At 34.3% G+C, this 23,113-nt stretch overlaps 5 protein-coding genes across 10 annotated transcripts in view; 4 read left to right on the top strand and 1 right to left on the bottom strand.

Annotated features, from left to right (window-relative positions):
* LOC143897543 (putative E3 ubiquitin-protein ligase UBR7) overlaps positions 1-22,887 on the bottom strand; it is a 37,560-nt gene extending 14,673 nt beyond the window's left edge. The window contains exon 1 of one of the 2 annotated variants that reach the window (XM_077406319.1): positions 22,723-22,887. The gene's annotated coding sequence lies outside the window, so the exon portion shown is untranslated. The remainder of the gene's footprint in view (positions 1-22,722) is intronic. The other variant, XM_077406318.1, reaches the window with a different exon arrangement.
* Positions 12-4,790, top strand: LOC143897535 (odorant receptor 49a-like). Of its 3 annotated transcripts, none has more exons than XM_077406304.1 (7): positions 12-569; positions 647-897; positions 1,525-1,835; positions 2,707-3,315; positions 3,716-3,823; positions 3,918-4,070; positions 4,557-4,790. In XM_077406304.1, the coding sequence occupies exons 3-7, from the start codon at positions 1,584-1,586 to the stop codon at positions 4,617-4,619; spliced, it is 1,185 nt and encodes a 394-aa protein (XP_077262430.1). In that variant the 5' UTR covers positions 12-569; positions 647-897; positions 1,525-1,583; the 3' UTR covers positions 4,620-4,790. The 3 variants fall into 3 exon arrangements, with proteins under 3 accessions (XP_077262430.1, XP_077262428.1, XP_077262429.1); XM_077406302.1 differs by having other exon boundaries at positions 2,707-3,399; XM_077406303.1 differs by lacking the exon at positions 4,557-4,790 and adding an exon at positions 4,458-4,541.
* Positions 4,895-14,774, top strand: LOC143897537 (odorant receptor 82a-like). 3 transcript variants are annotated; one of them, XM_077406306.1, is made up of 7 exons: positions 4,895-5,596; positions 6,167-6,458; positions 7,517-8,125; positions 8,240-8,347; positions 8,443-8,595; positions 9,080-10,092; positions 10,700-10,958. In XM_077406306.1, exons 2-6 carry the CDS (start codon positions 6,207-6,209, stop codon positions 9,140-9,142), a joined length of 1,185 nt encoding a protein of 394 aa, XP_077262432.1. In that variant the 5' UTR covers positions 4,895-5,596; positions 6,167-6,206; the 3' UTR covers positions 9,143-10,092; positions 10,700-10,958. The 3 variants fall into 3 exon arrangements, with proteins under 3 accessions (XP_077262432.1, XP_077262435.1, XP_077262434.1); XM_077406308.1 differs by lacking the exons at positions 4,895-5,596; positions 6,167-6,458; positions 7,517-8,125; positions 8,240-8,347; positions 8,443-8,595 and adding exons at positions 11,559-12,167; positions 12,277-12,384; positions 12,825-12,977; positions 13,474-14,431; positions 14,682-14,774 and having other exon boundaries at positions 9,163-10,092; positions 10,700-10,993; XM_077406309.1 differs by lacking the exons at positions 4,895-5,596; positions 6,167-6,458; positions 7,517-8,125; positions 8,240-8,347; positions 8,443-8,595 and adding exons at positions 11,559-12,192; positions 12,277-12,384; positions 12,825-12,971 and having other exon boundaries at positions 9,161-10,092; positions 10,700-10,993.
* Positions 14,804-16,486, top strand: LOC143897330 (uncharacterized). The gene is made up of 2 exons (XM_077405916.1): positions 14,804-14,998; positions 15,730-16,486. Exons 1-2 carry the CDS (start codon positions 14,804-14,806, stop codon positions 16,423-16,425), a joined length of 891 nt encoding a protein of 296 aa, XP_077262042.1. The 3' UTR covers positions 16,426-16,486.
* On the top strand, positions 17,900-22,699 carry LOC143897539 (uncharacterized). Its single transcript, XM_077406311.1, has 5 exons — positions 17,900-18,790; positions 19,517-20,125; positions 20,526-20,633; positions 20,731-20,883; positions 21,322-22,699. The coding sequence occupies exons 1-5, from the start codon at positions 18,539-18,541 to the stop codon at positions 21,382-21,384; spliced, it is 1,185 nt and encodes a 394-aa protein (XP_077262437.1). The 5' UTR covers positions 17,900-18,538; the 3' UTR covers positions 21,385-22,699.
* Positions 22,888-23,113: the final 226 nt, after the last annotated feature.

Below are 23,113 nucleotides of genomic sequence, written 5' to 3'. Positions count from 1 at the left end.
CAGACAATTCAATGACAATTTTTAAGTTTTATCGTTGATGTAGCAAATGAGCGATAAATTTAAACAGCAACAACTGGTTATTGCGTTTTATCTTTATTTATCTCAAATGACGGTAACTTTACGGAGTATCATATCAATAGTAATCAACAAAAATTTAGCAGGTAAACTTACTGAAAGGTGAGAAATAATTAATTCTTCATTTACGCGTATATTTATTGAGATTCTCGAGTCACACACTGACCTACTAAATGTCAGAGGAAATATGTCAATATATCGTAGACACGCTAGCAAAAGAAGTATCGAGCGTAGGTGACTGAACGGAACTTCTCTTGTATAGACGTCTGCTTATATCCTCAGACCAATCAAAGTTCCAAGCGTAATCGATACCGTTTCGTTCACGTGCTCCAAGCTATCAACGGCACACCGACAATGCTTCGATCGATACAGGGGCTTTCTTACCTTATCTCATAAGTAAAGAGAATCGTAAAACTGTCTGTCTCAATTCAGTAAAAAAGAACAGCGCTAATCCTGATGCCATATCCCATGTGACTCACAATCTACAGCTTCCCGTAAGTTTTAGTGCTCTCTTTGAAGTGCAATTTTTCTTATATGTCTCTAATTTATCTAGAACCAATTTTTATTATAGCCCAGTTCGACAAAGCTCTACCAAATGACATCTTAAATTCGCCATTAACTTTTCAAAGCCTCGATAGACGATACGTATCATGGAAATGATAGTCAATAAAAGAGATACTTCAAAGCATCGCCAGTATGGATTCTCTTTCAATAATCTCTCAACATCAGTTCCAATTTTTAAGGCAGAATGTAAAATATCTGTCTCTCTACCTCGGCGCAGTTGAATGTAAATCTATCGTATCAAACGCATCCGAGACGTTGGTAGGTACTTCAGAGTGCACAGTCTTCTAACAAAAATATTTTCACTTTCTAATGTTCATCTTAGTAAGAGTTAAGATTTCGGACAGAACTTGTAAAAGTTGGAACAGTATAATAATAATCGGTATACAAAATTTATTTTCTCCGCAACAGTGAAGTATGAATAGTCATATGGTACATTGCAGTTCTTGAAAAATTTTCTAAAGACAGTTAAGACACACTATTTTAAATTCCCGTAAGATATAAATCATAATAAAATTATTATAATATTGGTATGTGACTGATAGTCTTGAGATTAGATAACTTATCGATTGTAGTTTTTATTTTTATTATAGCTTTAAATGTTAACATTATTTACTGACTGACTAAGCCATCGACATCTTGCATCATTATACTAAAGAAATTAGTTTGTAAATAATTATATTATCATTTTATCATCATTAATGTTAAAAAAAACTTCAGCTTTTAAACTAAGAAATTATAAAAAATAATGAAAAAAATAAAAATCAGTGACATGTTGTCTCATTAAGAAAGTTATTCTCTGCGACAATTCTAAATCTAATCTATAATAACAAAATCCAAACTCTTTTTTTTGCCGTGCACTTATATAAAAAAATTAAACTTTTCCAGTTCAGAAGATTTTTTCCGTCGACGTCTCTCATTGAGTTATTCGATGTGGATATAATAAAATGATTGATAAAGAGTTGCGAGCGTATCGTACGTATCAGCGTTTCCTTCGGATTTTGCTCACTATGTGTGGCTGTTGGTATATGCCCACAAAATCTGGCAAGTGTATGAACTTCTGGGTAGTTGGCGTGCTCTTGGTGATAATCCCTTATGCGACTGTGAGCTTGAATTTGTGCTATATCACCAGACATAATTTGGCAATTATGATGAAATGTGTTGGCATAGCAATATCTTCATTTAGCGCCATTCTCAAGGTACGAGTCAGAAAAATCTTGCATTTTATTAAGTAAGAGAGCAAGATCAGAATATTTTATATAGGTATATTATTATTTTAAAAAATAAGAAACATATTAATACATTTTGATATATTAATAAATAAATGGACTGCATTACGTGCTTCAATTATTTCTAAAGATAAATTCTTCTCTACATGTATTTTAATAGAGCTGCACTCCGATAATCACTGGCAGTACTGAAAATCTATTGTTTATGTCACGTAAGATTTTCAGTACTGGGAGTGAATATCAAAAAGCAGCCTGTATGTACATTGACATTCGTTAAAAGATCAACCGGATATGTCGCCGATCTAAAAATTCGCAACGGAAACGATTTATATAAGAATCCTTGGTAAATAAATTGGAGAAATATATTTAGTGCACTTATATATCGGTTGATCTCGTACTAACCGTTACTACTTTTTACATCTTTCATGAAAAAAAAAATTCTGAAGTATATCTTTATTACACCAATAATTAATTAACAATTAAGACTTTATTTTTAATCGACTGCAATTGGCTATCGTCATGACAAATTGACTATATTATTTATCGCAATAAATTAAATTATGATGCTTACATATAAGCTTGAAAATTTGGGAAAACCAAAACCAATGCCTTATGGTTATGGTATTATTGACAATTAATTTGACCAAAACTAATGGTCGACTTGTCATGACGATAGCCAATTGCATTCAATTAAAAATAAAGTCTTAATTGCAAATAATTATTTATTGAAATACAAATATAACAGATTTAAAATCGTGGTATCAAACGTGCCACGTCACACTCTGTGCAACTTCTTCGTCCCGCGTGGAGAAAAAAAAATGCGTTTCTGGTTTTCTTTTAGATTGGAACGTTCCTGCACAATCGAGCGTCTCTGATAAATTATCACCGGACGCTAAATGATCTATTCGAGGAGGAACTTCTACGGAACGAAAAAATCCGGACAATAATATTTTCGTCCCTGCCCACAGTATACACCCTGGCATATACATATTCTGCCATTTTGATAGCAATGATGTTGGCATTTTCTATGCCTGCTTATTTATCTATAATCGTCGGTCTTTGTCGTTCCCAGTCAACTACGAATTACAGCCTACCAATCACTAGGGGACACGGATACTTTTGGACCGTCCCGCGCAATTATCTGTATCATTTTCATCTGCTCTTCGAGACGGGCGGACTGTCGATCAACAGCATCACGGCTTGCGGCATTGACAGCATCTTTGGCTTCTATGTCTACCAGTTTGCCTCGACGATGCACGCCATGACTTTCAGACTCACGAATCCTTTGCCCAACGAGAAGTTTTCAGACGTTCTAAGATCGTGCATGGCAAAGCATCAGAGACTACTGCCATGTCGCGATATGTTGGAGCATATCTACGGACCCATTGTCTTTTGGCACATTGTCACCAACGCCGTGCTTCTTTGCGCATTGATATACGAGGCGATGTCAGTACGTGGATACATTAATGCAAAACTTGATGTTCGATGTCGCTTATGCGTGGTTGCAATCGGCCATGAGATAATAAATGTTACGGTAGTACAATTGGTACCGTCGAGTTGCGCTAATGTAACGTCAGAATAAATTTGAACGTGTTTCGATTCTACATTTGGAGAACATTTACAAATATTTAATGAAAGAAGATTATAATTTCTTCGCGGAGCTTAATATAACTTCAGTAGAGTAAAATAATCTAATATAATTTCTAATAATTTTTTAATCTAATAACTTTTGCTCTTCTAAGAAAAAAAAAGATTACGCTGCGCGTGCAAAACTTTTTACACATGTCCAATGTTATCATGTTGCGCAAGTGTTTCATGATAAAATACTAATTGTTAAACATTTGCAACAGTTTTCGGACTTTAATATTTTCAACATAGGCGTATCTGTGACTTACGCTACAATAAAATTGCTCCAAACGTTTACGTATGCATGGTATGGCACACTCCTCACAAATGCGGTAAGTTTTAATGATTTACTAAAACAATTATAATAACTCAAAATAATTTCCCATATATGTTTATATACTGTATTAACTATGTCTATATCGTCAGAGCGAGGACTTTCGTAAAGGAATATATTTTGGCGAATGGCCTAATTCTGATCTGGATCATCACGTGAGAACAAATATCATTCTAATGATGATGCAAAAACCAATGACGATAAACGCATTTTTCTCTCTCGTCGACATGAACATGTTCACCAATGTAAGTATTGAAACCCTAATCGATTGAGTAAATCTTTGTGGAACCTTATGATTTCGACGGAATTATTTCGAGCTTTATAGCGCCATCGCTTTAAAGTTTAATTATATTTGTACTTCATTTTTACGAAAACCAAAGATTCAAAACTTGAGAGACTGAGAACGCTCAAAATGTCATTAAAAAACTCTTGAGCAAATAAATTAAAATATTTTGCATTGATTCTGTTATTTTTCTAATTGCTTTAAACCTATATTGTAGAATATATACAAAACAAATAAAGATATAAAAAATTAAAAGATTTCAATTATTGTTCCGAATATGTCAATTAAAAACTTCTCTTTATCATTGATGTTAATTTCTTAGAAGTTCTATCGACTTCCTTTTTTACAGAGTTTGGAAACGTCTCTACATCGATTAATAAATATTTACAAATATGTACATACTTTTCGCATATTAAACTAATTTTGATCGTTTCGCTTTTGTTTGTAGTTCGTTAATACTACAGGGTCATATTTCTTCCTGTTGCAATCTATCAGTGATAAAGGCGAATAATGATGGATGCTACGTATGTTTTGTACGACAAACTTGTAAAATTATTACGCTATTAACAAATTATTATAATTAAGAAAGTGCAATCAATTCATGGCTAATATTATTAACAGTTCTTATTATCACACTATTAACGCTCAATTTATATTGAAACAATAACATATTATAATTTCACTGGTTATTGCATTTCACCTTGTATTTATCTCAAATGACAATCACTATGCGAGATGGTACTCAGCGGAAGTTTAGCATCGGGTAAACTTTTAAAAACGTATGGAGCGATCCAAATTCTTCACAAACGCGTGTGTTTGATATGGTCCTCAAGTCGCGCACTGACCTACCAAAAACGTACAAGGAAAATATGTCGATATATCGTAGACATGCAAACGAGAGAAGTATCGAACGTAGGGGACTGAACGAGACCCCCCAGACGTCTGCTTATACCCCTCAGGCTATCAAAGCTCCAAGTATAAACACCGCTGACGTGCTTATAGCTATATCAATACACCAATGTTTCGACGGACAAGGCAGACAGTTCTTTGTGTCACAAGTAAAGAGAATCATAAATTTGCCTGCCTCAATTAAGTAAAAAAAATATACCGCTGATCTAGATGCTACATCAAATGTGACTCTCAATTTATAAATCCTCGACAAGTTTTACCGTTCTCTTTGAAATGCAATTTCTCTTATGTCTCTAATTTACCTACAGCCACAACAAACTTGTATTACAGCCCATTTCGACCAAACCATTAAATGACATTTTAAATTATCCATTAACTTTCCAAAGCCTCGATAGACGACACGTATCATGCGAATAGCCACAAAAAAAAATACTTCAAAGCAAGGCCAATATACAAATTGCTGTCTTACAATATCGGTTCCGAATTTTGGGGTGAAAGATAAAATCTCAGTCTCAAGGTGAAGTCTCTACCTCCGCAGTTGAATGTAAATCCGTCGTATTGAACACATCGAAAACGTTGGTAGGTTTTTCAGAGTGCAAAGTCTTCTAACAAAGATTATATTCATATTTTTCTCTTTTTAATAGTCACCTTAATAGAAGTTAAGATTTTGGATAGAACTCGTAAAAGTGGTAGAAGTAATTATCGGTGTAAAATATTTATTTTCTCACAGTGGAGTATGACAAATCATATGGAGCATGCTTGCAATCCTTGAATAAAATGATTATAATATTAGTATGTGACTAATAGTCTTAGGACTGGATAACTTATTGATTATCGTTTTTATTTTAATCAGGGTTTTAAATGTTAACATTAGTTACTGGTTGACTCTAGGCCATTGACACCCCCCCTTGCATTATTAAATTAAATAAATTAGTTCGTAAATAAATATCATTATTTTGTCATCATTAATGTCATAAAAAACTTCAGCTTTTGAATTCAGAAATTATGAAAAATATTGGAAAAGATGAAAATCAGTGACATGTAATCTCATTGAGAAAGTTGCAATTTTTTCTCTTCGAGTTTTAAATCCACTAATCTAAAAACAAAATCCAAACTTGCCGTGTACTTTGAAAAATTAAATTTTTCCAGTTCAGAAGACGTCTCTCTTTGAGGTATTCGATGTTATAAGATGATTGATAAAGAGTTGCAAACGTATCGCGCGTATCAGCGTTACCTTCGGACTCTGCTCACTATCTGTGGCTGTTGGTACATGCCCACAAAATCCGGCAAGTGCATGCATTTCTGGGGAGTTGGTGTGCTCTTGGTGATAATCTCTTACGCGATTTTGAATTTGCATATGTGCTATATCCACAGACATAATTTGACAATTATGATGAAATGTGTCGGCGTAACAATAACTTCATTTAGCGCCATTCTCAAGGTACGAACCAGAAGGATCCTGCATTTTATTAAGAAAAAAAGCAAGATCAGAATAATATTTTACACATTTTATGCATATAAATATTTTACAATAAAAAATATATTAGTATACTGATATATATGTATAATTAGTATATTTGCTCGCTAAATTTCGATGACTATTAAATGGATTGCATTAAGGTCGTTCTACATTAGACGCAAGCAGCCAATCGCATGAACGCAAGCAGTACCACTTCCGGTCCCATATAGCGATTGCAAGATTTGATCAAGTCCAAAATTTGCGTCTCTGCCATCATTTTCATGAATGTTCGCGTCGAGAGATTTATTTTTATTCCATTTTAAATCACTTATTCAAAAAAAATTTTCTAACTTATAAATATCTTTGCGGGTTACAATAAAACACGAAACAAATGAGCAACCCAAATAGACAATGGAGCTCGATGCCACGACACGAAGCTCGATGCTCATACTGTATGTCACATATCGCAGAGACGCAAACTTTGTATTTGATCAAACCTTGTGATTGCTATTTGCGACTACGTTACGACCAGAAGTAGTACTGCTTGCGAAAAAAGCAATACTATTTACTTGTATTACTAGCATTTCTGCTTGCTTAGAACATGTTGATAACAACATTTTTGCAACAAATTTCTTCTTTGATTGGCTGTGACTTACGACTGCAGTGTAAAAACTCCAATTGCAAGCCTCTTGCGACTTACGACAATATAGATTGCTTGCGACTAATGTACGACCTTTAGATGCTTCAATTAATTATGAAGATAAATTCTACATGTATTTTAATATATGTATATTAACATTCGTTAAAAGATCAACCGGATATGTCGTCGAACTAAAGCGAACTTAACAACTTAAACTTCGCAACAAAAATAATATACGATTTATACAAGATATTTTTTAGTAAATACATTGAAAAAATATATTTAATGCGATATCAAATCGACAGATTAAAAGTTGTAGTATCAAACGTGCCACGTCTGTCTCTGTGCAACTTCTTTGTCGCGCGTGATAAAAAAAAATATGTTTCTGGTATTCTTTAAGATTGGAACTTTCCTACACAATCGGGAGTCTCTGATAAATTATCACCGGACGCTAAATGATATTTTCGAGGAGGAACTTCTACGGGATGAAAAAATCCGAACGATAATGTTTTCATCCCTGCCGACAATATACACCCTGACATACACATATTCTGCCATTGTGATAACAGTGATGTTGGCGTATTTTATACCTCCTTATTTAGCCATAATCCATGGCCTCTGTCTTTCCCAATCAACTACGAAATACAGCCTACCAATCACTAAAGGATACGGATACTTCTGGACCGTTCCGAACAACTATTTGTATCATTTTCATCTGCTTTTCGAGACGGGCGGAGTGTCGATCAACAGCATCACGGCTTGCGGCATTGACAGCATCTTTGGCTTCTATGTCTACCAGTTCGCTTCAATAATGCACGCCATGACCTTTAGGCTCACGAATTCTTTGCCCACCGAGAGCTTCTCAGACGTCCTAAAGTTATGCGTGGCAAAGCATCAGAAACTATTGCCATGCCGCCAAACGTTGGAGCACATCTACGGACCCATTGTCTTTTGGCACATTGTCACCAACGCCGTGCTTCTTTGCGCATTGATATACGATGCGATGTCAGTACGTGGATACATGCATTACGCGTGTAATATCATTTACACATGTCCAATATTATTACATGGCGCAAATGTTTCATAATATAATACTAATTATTAACCATTTGCAACATTGCAGTTTTCGGACTTTAATATTTTCAACGTAGGCGTATCTGTGACTTACGCTACAATAAAATTGCTTCAAACGTTTACGTATGCGTGGTATGGAACACTTCTCACAAATGCGGTAAGTTTTTTTAATGATTTACTAAAACAATTATAATAACTCAAAATAATTTCCCATATATGTATATACTATACTAACTATATCTATATGTTTAGAGCGAAGACTTTCGTAAAGGAATATATTTTGGCGAGTGGCCTAATTCTAATCTGGATCATCACGTGAGAACGAACGTCATTCTAATGATGATGCAAAAACCAATGACGATAAACGCATTTTTCTCTCTCGTTGACATGAACATGTTCACCAATGTAAGTACTGAAATCCTAGTCGAGTGAGTAAACCTTTGTGGAACCTTATGATTTTGTCGGAATTATTTCGAGCTTTTAACGCCATCGCTTTAAAAAGTTATATTTATATTTTATTTTTACGAAAACCGAAGATTCAAAACTTGAGAGACTGAGTACGCATAAAATGTGATTACGACACTCTTGAACAAATAAATTAAAATATTTTGCATTGATTCTATTATTTTTCTAATTGCTCTAAACCTTGTAGAATATATACATGACAAATAAAGATAAAAGATAAAAATAAACAATTAAAAGATTTTAATTACTGATCCGAATATGTCAATTAAAAACTTCTTTTTATCATTAAAGTTGATTTCTTTGAATTTCTTTCGACTTCATTTTTTACGAAGTTTGGAAAAGTGTCTACATCAATTAATAACATTTACTATTATGTACTTTTCACATATTAAACTAATTTTAATCGTTTTATTTTTATTTGTAGTTCGTTAATACTACAGTGTCCTATTTCTTCCTGTTGCAATCCATCAGTGACAAAGGCAAATAATGATGGATGCTACGTATGTTTTGTATGGCAAACTTGTAAAATTATTACGCTGTCAACAAATTATTATAATTAAGAAAATACAATCAATTAATTGCTAATATTATTAACAGCTCTTATTATTCCACTATTAACGCTCAATTTATATTGGAATAATAACATATTATAACTTCACTATAGTTGTTGTATTTCACCTTTTGTTTATCTCAAACGACAGTCACTACCTAGAGATGGTGTAAAGCAGAAGTTTAGCAGGTAAACTTTTAGAAATGTATGAAGCAACCCGAATTCTTAACCAACGCGTGTGTTTGATATGGTCCTCAAGTCGCGCACTGACCTACCAGAAACGTACAAGGAAAATATGTCGATATATCGTAGACATGCAAGCGAGAGAAGTATCGAACGTAGGTGACTGAACGGGACCCTCCAGACGTCTGCTTATACCCTCAGGTTATCAAAGCTCTAAGTATAAACACCGCTGACGTGCTTATTATAGCTATCAATGTTTCGACAGACAAAACAGACAATTCTTTGTGTCACAAGTAAAGAGAATCATAAATCTGTCTGCCTCAATTAAGTAAAAAAAAATATACCGTTAATCTAGATGCTACATCAAATGTGACTCGCAATTTATAATTCCCCGAAAAGTTTTACCGTTCTCTTTGAAATGCAATTTCTCTTATGTCTCTAATTTACCTACAGCCACGACAAACTTGTATTATAGCCCATTTCGACCAAACCATTAAATGACATTTTAAATTATCTATTAACTTTCCAAAGCCTCGATAGACGACACGTATCATGCGAATAGCCACAAAAGAAGATACTTCAAAGCAACGCCAATACAGATACTATCTTTTAATATCAGTTCCGAATTTTGGGGTAGAAAATAAAATCTCAGTCTCTGCCTCTACAGTTGAATGTAAATCCGTCGTATTGAACACATCGAAAACGTGAGTAAATTTTTCAGAGTGCAAAGTCTTTTAACAAAGATATTTTTCTCTTTTTAATAGTCACCTTAATAAAAGTTAAAATTTTGGATAGAACTCGTAAAAATGGTAGAAGTATATGATTATCGTAAATAATAATATAATATAATATTTTATAATAAATACTATAAAATATTTTTTTTCTCACAACAGTGGATTATGACAAATCATATAGAGCATCCTCGCAATCCTTGAATAAAATGATTATAATATTAGTATGTGATTGACAGTCTTAGAACTGGATAACTTATTGATTATAGTTTTTATTTTAATCACGGTTTTAAATGTTAACATTAGTTACTGTCTGACTCTAGGCCATTGACACCTTACATTATTAGATCAAAGAAATTTGTTTGTAAATAAATATTATCATTTTGTCATCATTAATGTTACAAGAAACTTCAACTTTTGAATTCAGAAATTATGGAAAATATTGGAAAAGATGAAAATCAGTGACATGTTGTCTCATTCAGAAAGTTGCAATTTCTTCTCTTCGACAGTTTTAAATCCACTAATCTAAAAACAAAATCCAAAAACTTGCCGTGCACATTAAATAATTAAATTTTTCCAGTTCAAAAGGCGTCTTTCTCTTTGAGTTATTCAATGTTATAAGATGAATAATAAAGAGTTGCAAGCGTATCGTGCGTATCAGCGTTACCTTCGGACACTGCTCACTATGTGTGGCTGTTGGTACATGCCCACAAAATCCGGCAAGTGCATGCATTTCTGGGTATATGGTGTGCTCTTGGTGATAATCTCTTACGAGATCCTGAATTTGCATATGTGCTATATCCACAGACATAATTTGGCAATTATGATGAAATGTGTTGGCATAGCAATAACTTCATTTAGCGCCATTCTCAAGGTACAAACCAGAAGTATGTTGCATTTTATTAAGTAGAAGAGCAAGATCAGAATAATATTTTACACATCTAAGGATATTTTTATTTTACAATAAGAAACATATTAATACACTGATATACATGTATTAATTTTATATTTGCTCGCTAAACTTCGATAACCAAATGGACTGCATTACGTGCTTCAATTAATTATGAAGATAAATTCTTCTCTACATGTATTTTAATATATGTATATTAACATTTGTTAAAAGATCGATCAACCGGATATGTCGTCGAACTAATAAAGCAAACTTAACAACTTAAAATTCGCAACAGAAATAATATACGATTTATACAAGATACCTTAGTAAATAAATTGAAAAAATATATTTAACGCGCTTTAATATATCGGTTGATCTTTTAATAAACGTTACTTCTTTGAAACGTTCCATCTCTAGGAAAGATAGTTGTTTTATTTAAAATTCAAATCGACAGATTAAAAGTCGTGGTATCGAACTTGCCACGTCAGTCTCTGTGCAACTTCTTTGTCTCGCGTGGAAAAAAAATATGTTTCTGGTTTTCTTTAAGATTGGAACTTTCCTACACAATCGGGAGTCTCTGATAAATTATCACCGGACGCTGAATGATCTTTTCGAAAAGGAACTTCTACGGGATGAGAAAATCCGGACGATAATGTTTTCATCCTTGCCCACAATATACACCCTGACATACACATATTCTGCCATTATGATAACAATGATGTTGGCGTTTTTTACACCTGCTTATTTTGCCATAATCCACGGCCTCTGTCGTTCCCAGTCAAATACGAATTACAGCCTACCAATCAGTAAAGGATACGGATACACCTGGACCGTTCCGCACAACTATTTGTATCATTTTCATCTGCTCTTCGAGACGGCCGGAGCATCGATCAGCGGCTTAACGGCATGCGGCATGGACAGCGCTTTTGGCTTTTATATCTATCAGTTCGCTTCAATAATGCAGGCCATGACCTTTAGGCTCACGAATCCTTTGCCCACCGAGAGCTTCTCAGTCGTCCTAAAGTCCTGCGTGGCAAAGCATCAGAAACTACTGCCATGCCGCCATACGTTGGAGCGCATCTACGGACCCATTGTCTTTTGGCACATTGTCACCAACGCCGTGCTTCTTTGCGCATTGATATACGAGGCGATGTCAGTACGTGGATACATTCATTACGCGTGTAATATTTTTTACACATGTCCAATATTATTACACTGCGCAAATGTTTGATAATATAATACCAATTGTTAAACAATTGCAACAGTTTTCGGACTTCAATATTTTCAACATAGGCGTATCTGTGACTTGGGCTACAATAAAATTGCTCCAAACGTTTACATATGCGTGGTATGGCACACTCCTCACAAATGCGGTGAGTTTTAATGATTTGCTCAAACAACTATAACAACTCAAAAATAACCACTTGCAATATATGTATTTTTGTACGGAGAGTGGTTTGATAAGTTTGGTAAATTTGTATGAGATAGCATTACATTACAATCCATGTATTGGCGTGATGCTTGGAAAGTTTCACTCTTCAAATCCCTCCAGGCCAAATTTCAGTCAAAAGTAACAGAAATGGAAAAAATCGATTTTTCCATTTTTATGGCAACTGCTAAATCGTTCGCTTCAAACGACTATAACCGCACGTGAACATCGCGTTACTTCTGGCTGAAATTTGGTTTAGAGGGGTTCAAACAGTTAGAACTTTCCAAAGGCATCGCGTGACCAAATGCATGGATTGTAAAATCATCTCATACAAATTAACCGAATTTATCAAACCACCCTCGTATATGCACTATATATGTTTAGAGCGAGGACTTTCGTAAAGGAATATATTTTGGCGAATGGCCTAATTCTAATCTGGATCATCATGTGAGAACGAACGTTATTATAACTATGATGCAAAAACCAATGACGATAAACGCATTTTTCTCTCTCGTTGACATGAACATGTTCACCAATGTAAGTACTGAAATCCTAATCGATTGAGTAAATCTTTGTGGAACCTTATAATTTCGTCGGAATTATTTCGAGCTTTATAGCGCCATCGCTTTAAAGTTTAATTATATTTATACTTCATTTTTACGAAAACCGAAGATTCAAAACTTGAGAGACTGAGAACGCACAAAATGTGATTACGAAACTCTTGAGCAAATAAATTAAAATATTTTTTGCATTGATTCTGTTATTTTTCTAATTGCTTTAAACCTATATTGTAGAATATATACAGGACAAATAAAGATAAAAGATAAAGATAAACAATTAAGAGATTTTAGTTACTGTTCCGAATATGTCAATTAAAAACTTCTTTTTATCATTGAAGTTGATTTCTTTGAATTTCTTTCGACATCATTTTTTACACAGTTTGGAAAAGTCTCTACATCAATTAATAACATTTACAATTATGTACTTTTCGCATATTAAACTAATTTTAAATTTGTTTTGCTTTTATTTGTAGTTCGTTAATACTACAGGGTCCTATTTCTTCCTGTTGCAATCTATCAGTGATAAAGGCGAATAGTGATGGATGCTACGTACGTTTTGTATGGCAAACTTGTAAAATTATTACGCTGTTAACAAATTATTATAATTAAGAAAGTGCAATCAATTTATTGTTATCAGTATTAACAGCTTTTATTATTCCACTATTAACGCTCAACTTACATTGAAACAATAACATATTATAACTTCACCTAGTTGTTGTATTTCACCTTTTATTTATCTCAAATGACAATCACTTTGCGAAATAGTAATCAGCGAAAGTTTAGCAGGTAAACTTTTAGAAATGTATGTCGAACGACCCGAATTCTTCATGTACGCGTGTGTTACGGTCCTCAAGTCGCACACTGACCTACTAAAGACGTAAAAGGAAATATGTCAATATATCGTAGACATGCAGGCGAGAAAAGTATCGAGCGTAGGTGACTGAACGGGACCTCGGCGTTTGCTTTGATAACTTGAGGGGTATAAGCAGACTGGAGCGTTTGCTTACACCCCTCAAATTTATAATTCTCTTTACTTGTGACACGAAGAACTGTCTGTTTTGTCCGTCGAAACATTGGTGCATTGATAGCTATAAGCACTTTAGCGCTCCAGACGTCTGCTTATACCTCTCAGGTTATCAAAGCTCCAAGTACAAACACCGCTAAAGTACTACAGCTATCAATGTTTCGACAGACAAAACAGACAATTCTTTGTGTCACAAGTAAAGAGAATCATACAGCCACAACAAACTTGTATTACAGCCCATTTCGACCAAGCTATTAAATGACATTTTAAATTAACTATTAACTTTCCAGTCCAGAGCCTCGATAGACGACACGTATCATGCAAATAGCCACAATAGAAGATACTTCGAAGCAACGCCAATACAGATTGCTATCTTTTAATATCAATTCCAATTTTTGAGGTAGAAGGTAAAATCGCTGTCTCTACCTCTGCAGTTGAATGTAAATCCGTCGCAGCGAACACATCGGAAACGTTGATAGGTTTTTCAGAGTGCAAAGTCTTCTAACAAAAATATTTTTCTCCTTTTAATAGTCATCTTAATAAGAGTGATGCGGGGTTTACAATGGGAGTCGCAAAGTCGTGAAAACAATTCTAAATCTAATCTAATAACAAAATCCAAACTCTTGCCGTGCACTTAAAAAAATTAAACTTTTCCAGTTCAGAAGACTTTTCCGTCGACGTTTCTCATTGAGTTATTCGATGTGGATATAATAAAATGATTGATAAAGAGTTGCAAGCGTATCGTACGTATATAAGCGTTTCCTTCGGATTTTCTCACTATGTGTGGCTGTTGGTATATGCCTACAAAATCCGGCAAGTGCATGCATTTTTGGGTAGTTGGTGTGCTATTGATGATAATCTCTTACGCGATTCTGAAGTTGCATATGTGCTATATCTATATCTACAGACATAATTTGGTAATTATGATAAAGTGTGTCGGATTAGCAATATCTTCATTTAGCGCCATTCTCAAGGTATGAACCACGAATATCTTGCATTTTATTAAATATGAGAGCAAGATCGGAAAAATATTTTACACGTTTTATACATATTAATATTTTATAATAAGAAACATTTATTAATACATTAATACATTAATCCTTAACGTGCATACGTGGGTCTACGGCGTCCGAGCCAGAGTGATATCTGCTCGTAAAACTTGTGCTCGAACTGTAAAACTTGCAAGAGAGCCTGTTAGAAGATATTAAATAAACAATATTTATCAAAATGACTATAAAATCGTCAATTACAATGCAAACAGATTTTTCATGAAATTTTTTAGATTTTTTAAAATACTTTAAGGTAAGAAAAAATAGCGCTGAGTGTGACAGACACACGTATACACTTAGAAGGTATACCGAAAAAACGTATATACTTTAAAGATTAATACATTTGCTCGCTAAACTTCGATAACAAAATGAATTGCATTACGTGCTTCTATTAATTCTGAAGATAAATTCTTCTCTACATGTATTCTGATCATTATAACATTTCGTTAAAAGATCAATCGGATATTTCGTCGAACTAAAAATATACGCAACAGAAGTATACGAGTTATACAAGATTCTTTGATAAATAAATTGAAAAAATATATTTAATACGCTACTATATCGATTGATCTTTTAATAAACGTTACTTTCTTTTCTTTGCAACGTTCTATCACTAGCGAAGTATTTTCTTTTAAAATTAAAATATGACAGTTTGAAAATTGTGGTATCAAACGTGCAACGTCAATCTCTGTGAAACTTCTTTGTCTGCTCGCATGGAGAAAAAATATGCGTTTCTGGTTTTCTTTAAGATTTCAACTTTTCTGCACAATCGGGGGTCTCTGATAAATTATCACCGGACGCTAAATGATCTTTTCGAGGAGGAACTTCTTCGGGATAAAAAAATCCGGACGATAATATTTTCATCCCTGCCCACAATATACACCCTGACATACACATATGCTGCCATTCTGCTAACATTGACGTTGGCTTTTTTTGCGCCTCCCTTATTTATCCATAATCCACGGTCTCTCTGTCATTTCCATTCAACTACAAATTACAGCCTACCAATCACTAGGAGATACAAATACTTTTGGACCGTTCTGCACAACTATTTCTACCATTTTCATCTGCTCTTCGAGACGGTCGAAATGTCGATCAGTGCCATCACGGCATGCAGCATGGATAACGCCTTTGGCTTTCATATCTACCAATTTGCATCAGTACTGCACGCCATGACCTTTAGGCTCACTAATCTTTTGTCCACCGAGAACTTCTCAGACGTCCTCAAGTCATGCGTAACAAACCAGCAGAAACTAATACCATCCCGTAATACGTTGGTTGGAGCACATGCATCTACGGGCCCATTGCCTTTTGGCACATTGTCACCAACGCCGTGCTTCTTTGCGCATTGATACACGAGGCGATGTCAGTACGTCGATACATTAATGCAAAATTTGATGTTCGATTTCGCTTATGTGCGTAGTTGCAATCGGCCGTGACATAATAAATGTTACGGTTGTACAATTGCTACCGTCGCGTCTGATTACGCTAATGTAACGTCATAATAAATTTAAATGTGTTTAAGTTCTATACATTTGGAAAACATTTGCGAATATTGAATTAAAAAAGGTCATAATTTTTTTTCGGAGCCAAATATAACTTTAATGCAGCAAAATAAATTCTAATAACAGTAGAATAATTTCTAATAATTTTTGCTCTTTTTTTTAAGAATAAGAACAAAGATTACGCTACGCGTGTAAAATTTTTTTATTGGACCCATGTCTAAATATGTTATCACATTGCGCAAATGTTTCATAATAAAATACTAATTGTTAAACATTTGCAACAGATCTCGGACTCTAATAGTTTCAACATAAGCGTATCTGTGACTTACGCTACAATGAAATTGTTCCAAACGTTTACATATGCATGGTATGGCACACTCCTTACAAATGCGGTGAGTTTTAATAATTTGCTAAAACAATTATAACAATTCAAAACTAATCATTTTCTTCATATGTATATACGTATATATACTATAAATGTTTAGAGCAAAGATTTTCGTAAAGGAATATATTTTGGCGAATGGCCTAATTCTGATCTGGATCATCACGTGAGAACGAACGTCATTCTAATGATGATTCAAAAACCAATGACGATAAAGGCATTTTTCTCTCTCGTTGAATGACCATGTTCACCAATGTAAGTATTGAAATCCTAATCGACTGAGTAAATCTTTGTGGAATCTTATGATTTTCGACGGAATTGTTTCGAGCTTTATAGCGCCATCGCTTTAAAAAGTTATATTTATATTTCATTTTTACGAAAATTTTGAGGATTCAAAACTTGAGAGACTGAGAACGCACAAAATGTGATTACGACACTCTTGAGCAAATAAATTAAAATTTTTGCATTAATTCTATTTTTTTAATTACTTTAATTTAATCGGCGCGCAGTGGTTTGGAAAATTGATATGTGTATATATATATATATATATATATATATAATATATATGCATACAGAAACCAATAAGGTGCTGCTAAAAAGACCTAGGCTTGGATCGCATGGCTTTGTTACTAAATTGATTGTTTATCGTTACGATCCTATTTCTCTTCTTATTACTTTAAATTAAACCTATATTGTAGAATTTATACAGGACATATAAAAATATAAACAATTAAAAGGTTTTAATTATACTGTTCCGAATATGTCAATTAAAAACTTCTTTTAATCATTGAAGTTGATTTCTTTGAATTTCTTTCGACTTCATTTTTTATAGAGTTTGGAAGTCTCTACATCAATTAATAACATTTACTAATATACTTTGCACACATTAAACTAATTTTAATCGTCTTATTTTTATTTGTAGTTCGTTAATACTACAAGGTCCTATTTCTTCCTGTTGCAATCTATCAGTGATAAAGGCGAATAATGCTGGATGCTATACGTACGTTTTGTATGGCAAACTTGTAAAATTATTACGCTGTTAACAAATTATTATAATTAAGAAAGTACAATCAATTTATTGCTATCAGTATTAACAGCTTTTTGTTGTATTTCACCTTTTATTTATCTCAAATGACAATCACTTTGCGAGATAGTGGTCAGCGGAAGTTTAGCAGGTAAACTTTTAGAAATGTATGGGACAACCCGAATTCTTCATGTACGCGTAGCGTGTGTTTAATATGGTCCTCAAGTCGCACACCGACCTACTAAACGTAAAAAGAAAATATGTCAATATATCCCAGACATGCAAGCGAGAAAAGTATCGAGCGTATAGGTGACTGAACGGGACCTCGATGTTTCAGCTTTGACAGCCTGAGGGGTACTTATAAGCAGACGTCTGAAGCGTTTGCTTACACCCCTCAAATTTATGATTCTCTTTACTTGTGACACAAAAAACTGTCTGTTTTTTGTCCGTCGAAACAAATCCAAACTTGCCGTGCACTTAAAAAAATTGAATTTTTTCAGTTCAGAAGATTTTCTGTCGACGTCTCTCATCTTTGAGTTATTCGATGTTATAAGATGATTGAAAAAGAGTTGCGAGCATATCGTGCATATCAGCGTTACTTTCACACTCTGCTCACTATGTGTGGCTGTTGGTACATGCCCACAAAATTCGGCAGGTGCATGAACTTCTTGACAGCTGGTGTGCTCTTGGTGGTAATCTCTTACGCAATTGTGAACTTGCATATGTGCTATATCCACAGACATAATTTGACAATTATGATGAAATGTGTCGGCGTAGCAATATCTTCATTTAGCGCCATTCTTAAGGTACGAACCAGAAGCAGCTTGCATTTTATTAATCAGAAGAGCAAAAATAATATTTTACACGTTTTATACATATTAATATTTTACAATGAGAAACATATTAATACATTTGATATATTAATATATTTGCTCGCAAAATTTTGAAATGGATTACGTTACGTACTTCAATTAATTCTGGAGATATATACATGTATTTTAATATATATGTATAATGACATTCGTTAAAAGATCAACCAGATATGTCGTCGAATTAAAGATTCGCAACAGAAATAATACACGATTTATACAAGATTTTTTAGCTGATATATTGAAAAAATATATTTAATCCTCCGTCATCTATATGGGGTTTTAAAGCCCCAAGCAAAGGTTCTTTCTTGTAGTTCTTCGTAGAAAGAAGAACGCGTAATGTGTTGGATATTTTTTTAGGGATGGGAGGTATCAAACATTGCCTCCTTCTCTCGACGAAGAACTGCAAGAGAAAAATTTCGCTTGGGAGCTTTAAGCCCCGTATGGATGACGGAAGTGTTAATGCGCTAATATATCAGTTGATCTTTTAATTAATAAGCGTTATACTTCTTTGAAACGTTCCATCTCTAACGAAAAAGATTTTCCATTTGAAACTAAAATATGAACGTTTAAAAATTGTGGTATCAAACGTGCGACGTCAATCTCTGTGCAACTTCATTGTCTCGCGTGGAGAAAAAATATGCGTTTCTGGTTTTCTTTAAGATTTCAACTTTCCTGCACAATCGGGGGTCTCTGATAAATTATCACCGGACGCTAAATGATCTTTTCGAGGAGGAACTTCTACGGGATAAAAAAATCCGAACGATAATGTTTTCATCCCTGCCCACAATATACACCCTGACATACACATATGCTGCCATTCTGCTAACATTGACGTTGGCGTTTTTCGCGCCTCCTTATTTATCCATAATCCACGGTCTCTGTCATTTCCATTCAACTACAAATTACAGCCTACCAATCACTAGGGGATACGGATACTTTTGGACCGTTCCTCGCAACTATCTGTATCATTTTCATCTGCTCTTCGAGACGGGCGGAGTATGGATCAGCGGCGTCACGGCATGCGGCATGGATAACGCCTTTGGCTTTTATATCTATCAATTTGCCTCAGTAATGCACGCCATGACCTTTAGGCTCACGAATCCTTTGCCCACCGAGAGCTTCTCAGACGTCCTAAAGTCATGCCTGGCAAAGCATCAGAAATTACTGCCATGCCGCCATACGTTGGAGCACATCTACGGACCCATTGCCTTTTGGCACATTGTCACCAACGCCGTGCTTCTTTGCGCATTGATACACGAGGCGATGTCAGTACGTCGATACATTAATGCAAAATTTGATGTTCGATTTCGCTTATGTGCGTAGTTGCAATCGGCCGTGACATAATAAATGTTACGGTTGTACAATTGCTACCGTCGAATCGCTAATGTAACGTCAGAATAAATTTAAACGTGTTTAAGTTCTATACATTTGGAGAACATTTGCGAATATTGAATTAAAAAAGGTCATAATTTTTTTTCGGAGCCTAATATAACTTCAGTGTACAGCAAAATAATCTAAATAATTTGTAATAATTTTTGCTCTTTTTTTTAAGAATAGGAACAAAGATTACGCTATGCGCGTAAAATTTTTTTATTAGACCCATGTGCAATATTATCACATTGCGCAAATGTTTCATAATACAATACTAATTGTTAAACATTTGCAACAGATTTCGGACTCTAATAGTTTCAACATAGGCGTATCTGTGACTTACGCTACAACCAAATTTCTCCAAACATTTACGTATGCGTGGTATGGCACACTCCTCACAAATGCGGCAAGTTTTAACGATTCACTAAAACAATTATAATAACTCAAAATGATTTCCTATTATACGTATATACTACATATATTAGCCATATCTATATGTTTAGAGCGAGGACTTTCGTAAAGGAATATATTTTGGCGAATGGCCTAATTCTAATCTGGATCATCACGTGAGAACGAACGTCATTCTAATGATGATTCAAAAACCAATGACGATAAACGCAGTTTTCTCTCTCGTCGACATGAACATGTTCACCAATGTAAGTATTGAAATCCTAATCGATTGAGTAAATCTTTGTGGAACCTTATGATTTTCGACGGAATTGTTTCGAGCTTTATAGCGCCATCGCTTTAAAGTTATACTCATATTTCATTTTTCGAAAATTAAAAATTCAAAACTTTAGAGACTGAGAACGCACAAAATGTGAATATGACAATCTTGAGCAATAAATTAAATTGTTTTGCATTGATTCTATCTTTTTAATTACTTTAAAATATAAACAATTAAGAGATTTTAATTACTGTTCCGAATATGTCAATTAAAAACTTCTCTTTATCATTGAAGTTGATTTCTTTGAATTTCTTTCGACATCATTTTTTACAAAGTTTAGAAAAATCTCTACATCAATTAATAACATTTACTATTATGTACTTTTCACATATTAAACTAATTTTAATCGTTTTAATTTTATTTGTAGTTCGTTAATACTGCAGTGTCCTATTTCTTCCTGTTGCAATCTATCAGTGATAAAGGCGAATAATGATGGCTGTTACGTATGTTGTATGTTTTGTATGGCAAACTTGCAATTACGCCGTTAACAAATTCTCATAATTAAGAAAGTACAATCAATTTATTGCTATCAGTATATTAACAACTCTTATTATTATTACACTATTAATCCGCAATTTATATTGAAACAATAACATATTATTATTCACTGGTTATTGCATTTCACCTTTTATTTATTATCTCAAATGACAATCATTTTGCGAGATTAATAGCCAGCGGAAGTTTAGCGGGTGAACTTTTAGAAATGTGTAGAACGACCCGAATTCGTTGTGTGTTTAATATGCTATAAGTTATTAAATGACATTTTACATTAAACGTTTACTTTCCAAAGTCTCGATAGACGACACGTATCATGCAAATAGCCACAAAAAGAGATACTTCAAAGCAACGCCAATACAGATTGTCCTCTTTCAATATCATGCAGTTCTGATTTTTCAGATAAAGGGTAAGATTTATGTTTCTACCTCGGCGACATTGAATGTAAATCCATCATATCGGACACGTCGGAAACGTTGGTAGGTTTTTCAGAGCGCAAAGTCTTCTAATAAACATTTTTTTTCTTTTTAATAGTCATCTTAATAAGCATTAAGGTTTCGGCTAAAACAGGATTTACCGGTATATAATATTTTCTCACAATCAATGTTCACATGGAGTATGACAATTCTTGAAAGCTCATAAAGACGAGTAAAGATGGCCACTATATACGCATTAGCGCACAGTAAACACGTAGAATCGTTATATATAATATGAGAAAAATGTTTATTTATTAAGAAATTGCAATTAAGGCATCAATGATTTTTCTTTTTATTGCATTAAAATTATATTTTCTCTTTGCTCCAGTACACCAGTTTGAAATCAGGGAATTACCGCGGCGTGGGAGTACACCGCTAGGATACTTCCCTCAATCCCTTTTGCTTTTAAAAAACCATCAAAATACTTTTCATTTAAATCGAATCGTATTATGATATAAATTAAAAATTTAATTTTAATTCAAACTCATTGCAAAATTCTTATGAGTATAGACGCATATGTATATCGCACATCGATCAAAATATATATGCACGCACTAATTCATTCTTTATGTTTTCTATAGCAATGTGATTCAGTTTAGTAAATTAGATTGCAGGCGCGTAAGTTTATGATTTCATCGTGATAAAAGATCTTTTCTCGGTGCGTCAGTATTGAATAATAATTATTCAAACGTAGTACGTTACCGAGCTTTTCCGATTCCGAATGAACTCCGATCGGAATTGTCATTACGTTTCCTCGGGAAGATTGAAAATACGATTTATAATTACGTACAACATACCCAGAATAACGTTTATGGACCTCAGACCGCTCAGACGCACAGACCAGCTCCGACCTCGGCCGCCGAAAGACAGATTCCGTCTGGACCCTGGATCGTCTGGTAATTGACTGGTATACCGATCGCATTCCCGAACCCATCGAGAAGAGTTGCTGTCCCTCGACGCCGCCTTCTTGGACAGTCTATCACAGCCTATCAGGAGCGCGAACGCGGGCACCAATTATAAGCTGAGTTTCCACTGAGCGCGTCACGCGTCGCGTCGTCACAAGTTAACCAATCAAAACATCCCATTTCATTACATTCTTGTGACGGGATCGAAATAGAATGTTTTGATTGGTTCAACGCGGGCGACGCGACGCGTGACGCGCTCAGTGGAAACTTCAGCCTTCGTGCG

Source organism: Temnothorax americanus, unplaced genomic scaffold (assembly GCF_048541705.1).
Source record: "Temnothorax americanus isolate GAGA-0224 unplaced genomic scaffold, ASM4854170v1 Scaffold20, whole genome shotgun sequence".
NCBI lineage: Eukaryota > Metazoa > Arthropoda > Insecta > Hymenoptera > Formicidae > Temnothorax > Temnothorax americanus.
The sequence above is the reverse complement of the archived record's forward strand: the minus strand, read 5'-3'. Positions and strand labels throughout refer to the sequence as shown.

Coding starts and splice junctions, on each gene's coding strand:
- LOC143897535 (XM_077406302.1), top strand. CDS start 1,584: ATGATTGATAAAGAGTTGCGAGCGTATCGTACGTATCAGCGTTTCCTT. Junction 3,400..3,715: donor ATGAGATAATAAATGTTACG/GTAGTACAATTG, acceptor CATTTGCAACAG/TTTTCGGACTTTAATATTTT. Junction 4,071..4,556: donor ACATGAACATGTTCACCAAT/GTAAGTATTGAA, acceptor TTTTGTTTGTAG/TTCGTTAATACTACAGGGTC.
- LOC143897537 (XM_077406308.1), top strand. CDS start 10,742: ATGAATAATAAAGAGTTGCAAGCGTATCGTGCGTATCAGCGTTACCTT. Junction 10,994..11,558: donor CATTTAGCGCCATTCTCAAG/GTACAAACCAGA, acceptor GTTTTCTTTAAG/ATTGGAACTTTCCTACACAA. Junction 12,385..12,824: donor GCACACTCCTCACAAATGCG/GTGAGTTTTAAT, acceptor ATATATGTTTAG/AGCGAGGACTTTCGTAAAGG.
- LOC143897330 (XM_077405916.1), top strand. CDS start 14,804: ATGTGTGGCTGTTGGTATATGCCTACAAAATCCGGCAAGTGCATGCAT. Junction 14,999..15,729: donor CATTTAGCGCCATTCTCAAG/GTATGAACCACG, acceptor ATGACAGTTTGA/AAATTGTGGTATCAAACGTG.
- LOC143897539 (XM_077406311.1), top strand. CDS start 18,539: ATGATTGAAAAAGAGTTGCGAGCATATCGTGCATATCAGCGTTACTTT. Junction 18,791..19,516: donor CATTTAGCGCCATTCTTAAG/GTACGAACCAGA, acceptor GTTTTCTTTAAG/ATTTCAACTTTCCTGCACAA. Junction 20,884..21,321: donor ACATGAACATGTTCACCAAT/GTAAGTATTGAA, acceptor TTTTATTTGTAG/TTCGTTAATACTGCAGTGTC.